Source organism: Nestor notabilis, unplaced genomic scaffold (genome assembly GCF_000696875.1).
Source record: "Nestor notabilis isolate BGI_N333 unplaced genomic scaffold, ASM69687v1 scaffold1532, whole genome shotgun sequence".
Taxonomy (NCBI): Eukaryota; Metazoa; Chordata; class Aves; order Psittaciformes; family Psittacidae; genus Nestor; species Nestor notabilis.
In genome coordinates, this window is record NW_009917670.1 from 8520 (window position 1) to 13275 (window position 4756).

Genomic DNA, 4756 nt, shown 5'->3' on the forward strand with positions numbered 1-4756 from the left:
GAATCAGTGTTACCTTGGATGCTATTCGCCTTCACGAGATGGGCACAGTCTATCAAAACTTCTTTAGGAATGTCATCCACCGTCTGCCCCTGTGACAGAGCAAGGCAATGTGAGAAGCATGCAGCGAGGGGCTGTAGGGACTGATGAGCACATGAAAGCTTGAAGCAGGGCACGATGCTCTGCAAACAAAGCCAGGACCTCTGCACTCCATGTTTTACAAGACATGTTTATGCGACATTCCAATACCTAAAGGGGCCAGAAAGAAAGCTGGAAAGGGGATTTTGCCAGGGACAGGACAAGGGGGAATGGCTTTAACCTGACAGAGGGGAGATTGAGACGAGATCTCAGGAAGAAGCTGTTCCCTGTGAGGGTGGTGAGGCACAGGTTGCCCAGAGAAGCTGTGGCTGGCCCACCTCTGGCCGTGTTCAAGGGCAGGCTGGGCGGACACAGCTTGGAGCAACCTGCTCTAGCGGAAAGTGTCCCTGCCCATGGCAGGGGGTTGGAACTGGATGAACTTTAAGGTCCCTTCCAACCCAAACCATTCTGTGATTTGGTGCTTCTATGGTTTGAAAGGAGAGGCTTGAAGCACCTCAAGTGATTTGTGCCCTGCTTCTCTCTTCTCTCAAAGGTGTTGTCTCAGTTTTAATGGGGTGACACACCTAAACACATGCTTGGCATCAAGCCAAAAATCAACTGTTTTGTTGGGCCACGTGAAACTTCCTGCTCCTCTCTACATTATTTGGTAACAGAAGCTACAAATTCAGTCTCCCCACACGTGTTGTTACCTGCACCCTTAGGGACACCTGCAGACTTCAGTGGTTCACGTGAACAAAGATGGTCTTGTGCAAAGAATCGCTGCAAAATGGGCACGTGCTGTTTATATGCATGTAAATATTAACGTTTTTAAATATATGTGCCACAGGATTACCTTGTGTAACCGAAGGTACACATGTGCAGAAGAGAGTTTATCCACATGAAACCTGCAGAATAGAAAAAGAAAAAAAAAAGCATATTTAACACATGATCTGTGATGAAAGGTGATCTGTTATGAAAGATTTACTTCCGAACTAGTGACAAAACAACCACCTCATGGATAATGGAGCTCTACAGATGTTTATGATATACACGTTTAAAAGCAGGCAAGGGAGTCAGAGCCTATCCTGTAAGAAGCAAGTGGACCTGGGGGTCACAAAGATGCTCCGAGGGCTGGAGCACCTCTGCTATGAAGGGGGAGCTGAGCTTGTTCAGCCTGAAGAAGAGAAGGCTCTGGGGACACTAAGATGGATATTGGTGTGAGCTCTGGCAGATGAGATATGAGATATGGCAGATATGGGGAAAGATGACTTTCATGGCTCAGGCAATTGGAGAATGAATCTCAAGGTTACTCCTAAGTCACAGATTAGGTAAACCTTATGTAGTAAAAGGACAAACATGAGACAGAAAATGAGTGTGATACTGCTACAACAGTGTTACTCAGCAGAATCTCTTCTGCTCGAAAAGATTCCTTTGCCAGTTAGCTGGCTGCTGACAAACATCCTCCGCAGAGTATGTCAGATCCTAACTATTCAAGCTTCAGTTCTAGCAGGACACCTCAGCTCATCCCTGCAAAGGCCACCCTCTAAATAAAGATGAGCACAACCCGCACAGTGACTCTTGTTGGATACTGCTAGCAAATGAGAGGGTAGCCACCAAGGCACATCTGCTCTGTGCAACAGTGCCTTCACAAACCTGATCATTCTGGTAACTTCACGGATTAATCCAGCCAGCAAAGATGCCACCAACTACTGCTAACAGGATCAGATGTCCCCTTCTCTTGGATTTCTCCTCAGATGACATCTTAGGAGCCAAAACCAAGCCACACGTGTCAGACTACTTCCTTTTTCCCGCCTGGCCATGGCTCTGCTTAGGAGCAGACATGTTTTTCACCCGTCAGGAATCAAAATATCAAGATCCTCTACTCTTGCTCACAACTCCAGAACCTGAGATGGGCTGTTTTACAGCCCAGACCAGCACTTATCTGCAGTGCACACAGCGGAGACACAAAGAACTCACAGAGATAAAGGCACTGGGAGGCAATGCAGTTTTCTGCAGGCGCAGCATTTACTGTTGCTCAAAAACCTTCCCGCTCCTGTCCCAGGCTCCATCTGAGGGCTCCCCGATTTGTGCCTCCACTCTCCCTGGCCTTTTTGTTTTCACCTGTTTCACTTGTCTGTGCACAGAGATACTCAGGAGCCACTCTTGCTTGACTCAGGAGGTGTTTTCTCTTACAAACACTTTCTCATTTAGCTCTAACCATTTCCCAAATGCAGTAAGAGTGACAGCAAGCTAGCGCCTATATGCTGAAACATAAATATCTGTATTTGGAGTTATTCAGGTTGCTGCTTCTCCAGCAGCTCCATGTACAGATAAACCTCAAAAAGCTTCACAAACGGACCAGCTCTTCCAATGAACAAAGCTGGGGATAAGGGGAAGATAAAGGGGAATGAATTCAGAATGCACAGGGTCCCAACAGCTACACCTCGGTCTGCTGCAATTCACCTCCACCCTGGGACTGCATTTAAGCTGCTGAATGGCCTTGGGAAAAAGGCCATTCATTCCACACTGCCTGAGAAAGCCAGAGGGTGGTTACGATTATTCCACTTGGTTGCATAATGAAAGGCAATTTTTTTCAGTGAGTTTTAGTACCTACCAGATATCTTCAGGCCAGCCATACTTTATTAGGTCTTCATCTGCAGGAATAAAAGTATCAGTGAGCAAAGTGCAAGGTCATCATCAACAACAAACCCAACTACCTGCAGAAAAGGAGTCTTCCGTTGTCAGTCAGCCACTGCACAATGACAGAGCAAAGAGAGAAGAGGGCTTTAACCTGCACCTGCCTGCTAGAGGTGTGGCCAGAACAGGTATGTCAGGAACACCTCCATCATCCTCAGAACCTTGGAGTTTTTAAAGGGAAAATATGTTTTTTCACATCTCCACCCATGGAGGGGGGAGAATTTCAGGGCAAGTTGTCAAAACAGCCACACTAACACCTTCCCCTTGGAGTGAGACACCCAGCTTCATATCAACTACTGAGGTGGAAATAAGCAGCACAGCAGAACCATAACCTGTCCCATAAGGGAAAGAAGGGCATGGGAAACCTATGGAGTACAAATGCTCACTGGAGAGGGGAAAAGCACGGACTGAGCAGGGAAACGGAAGGTCAGTTTGCAAAAAGTTCTCAAATAACCTGAGGAGACAGTATTTTTCTCTAGGTGGGTATTTTTTTTCCAGTTAAATTTGTTTTCACTTCTATTTGAAGGCAGTTACTCTGCCTAGAGGATTTAGAACATTTATTTATCCTAACTAAAAGTAACACCGTGGGTTTCAGTAGGGTAAGTCACTTCCAAGTTCTCAAGCAATATATCAAATTAACACATACAAAGACATCCTTTCAAAATGACCTTAAATCCCCACAAATATAAACTGAAGCCATTTGGCATCATTACAATAATGTACTTACTTTCATACTTATCTTTTCCCATGTAAATGGTGTAAACGGAAGGAACCACTGAGGGATAGAAAGAGGAAAACAAATCAAAACGGGGTTGTATAAACTGCGCAAGGAATGACAAACAAACCGGTCTTGGTCACTAGACTAGAAACTGCTTCATCCATCCACATCTCTCCCCTCCTGGGGGCCAAAGGAAGATTGTTTTGTGATTCCTTCGTATTTTATCCCACAAGTTTCAACAGATGTTGGAAATGGGTGTTTCCACCACTTTCCATGGAAGATTATCCAGCAAGAAACAGCTTTCTGGGCAAAACACCCTCAGCATCCAGGTGGTTCTGATTATAGCTGTATAAGTGTATGATCTGTTATTAAGCATACGTCTGTGAGCCAGAAAGGCTAAGAATGTTTACAGTTGGGATTAACAACCTGAGAAGCCTTGAGGGAACCAGCTCACCTGCCTGGCCTTCATTTCCCCTGAGTAGTAAAGCCCAATGTAGCTACCCCACAGGTAGCCTGAGAAGATTAAAATTCACAAGACAATAGAAAGACTGAAGTTCCACAAATTCTTTTGTTTCATTTGTGTCATTATGGGACACAGGAGTGTGACCAGCAGGTCGAGGGAGGGGATTCTCCCCCTCTGTTCCGCCCTGGCGAGATATATCCCCCCTCCCCCACAGTCCTGCATCCAGCTCTGGAACCCCAGCATAAGGACGTGGAGCTGTTGGAGTGAGTCCAGAGGAGGCCAAGAAGATGCTCCAAGGGCTGGAGCTCCTCTGCTATGGACACAGGCTGAGAGAGCTGGGCTTGTTCAGCCTGGTGAAGAGAAGGCAAAAGCCCCTCTCCAGCCTTCTTGTCAGCTCCTTTAAGCACTAGAAGCTGCTCTAAGGTCTCCCTGGAGCAAACAAATGAAATGCAGGTGATCAAATATGCCTCCAAAAAGCATCTTTGGAAAATACAGTGTCTCACCTCCTATTTTCAAAGTCACTGAAACAGAAGACATGCTTCACTTCTGTGCTACAACTCTGGCAGTGAAATAACCTGAATCCCAAAGTGCTTACTGACCCAGTCCTTTCTGAAGCTACAGGTTGGGCAGAGAAGTGATTGAAGCATCCCCCGGAGAAGGACCTGGGTGTTGGTTGATGAGAAACTGAACATGAGCCGGCTTCAGTGCATACTTGCAGCCCAGAAACCAACCATGTCCTGAGCTGTATCACCAGCAGCGTGACCTGCATGGGAAGGAGAGGATCCTGCCCCTCTACTCTGCTC

General features: G+C 46.4%; 1 protein-coding gene across 1 annotated transcript in view; it reads right to left on the minus strand.

Moving 5' to 3' along the window:
- The window catches only part of CCDC25 (coiled-coil domain containing 25), an 8240-nt gene extending 4702 nt beyond the window's left edge, over nt 1-3538 (minus strand). Inside the window, exons 1-4 of the mRNA XM_010009341.1 lie at nt 3500-3538; nt 2690-2729; nt 929-980; nt 14-89 (exon numbers count right to left, since the gene is read on the minus strand). Of these exons, the coding sequence (XP_010007643.1) occupies nt 14-89; nt 929-980; nt 2690-2729; nt 3500-3521 (190 nt within the window). The 5' untranslated portion in view covers nt 3522-3538. The remainder of the gene's footprint in view (nt 1-13; nt 90-928; nt 981-2689; nt 2730-3499) is intronic.
- Nucleotides 3539-4756: the final 1218 nt, after the last annotated feature.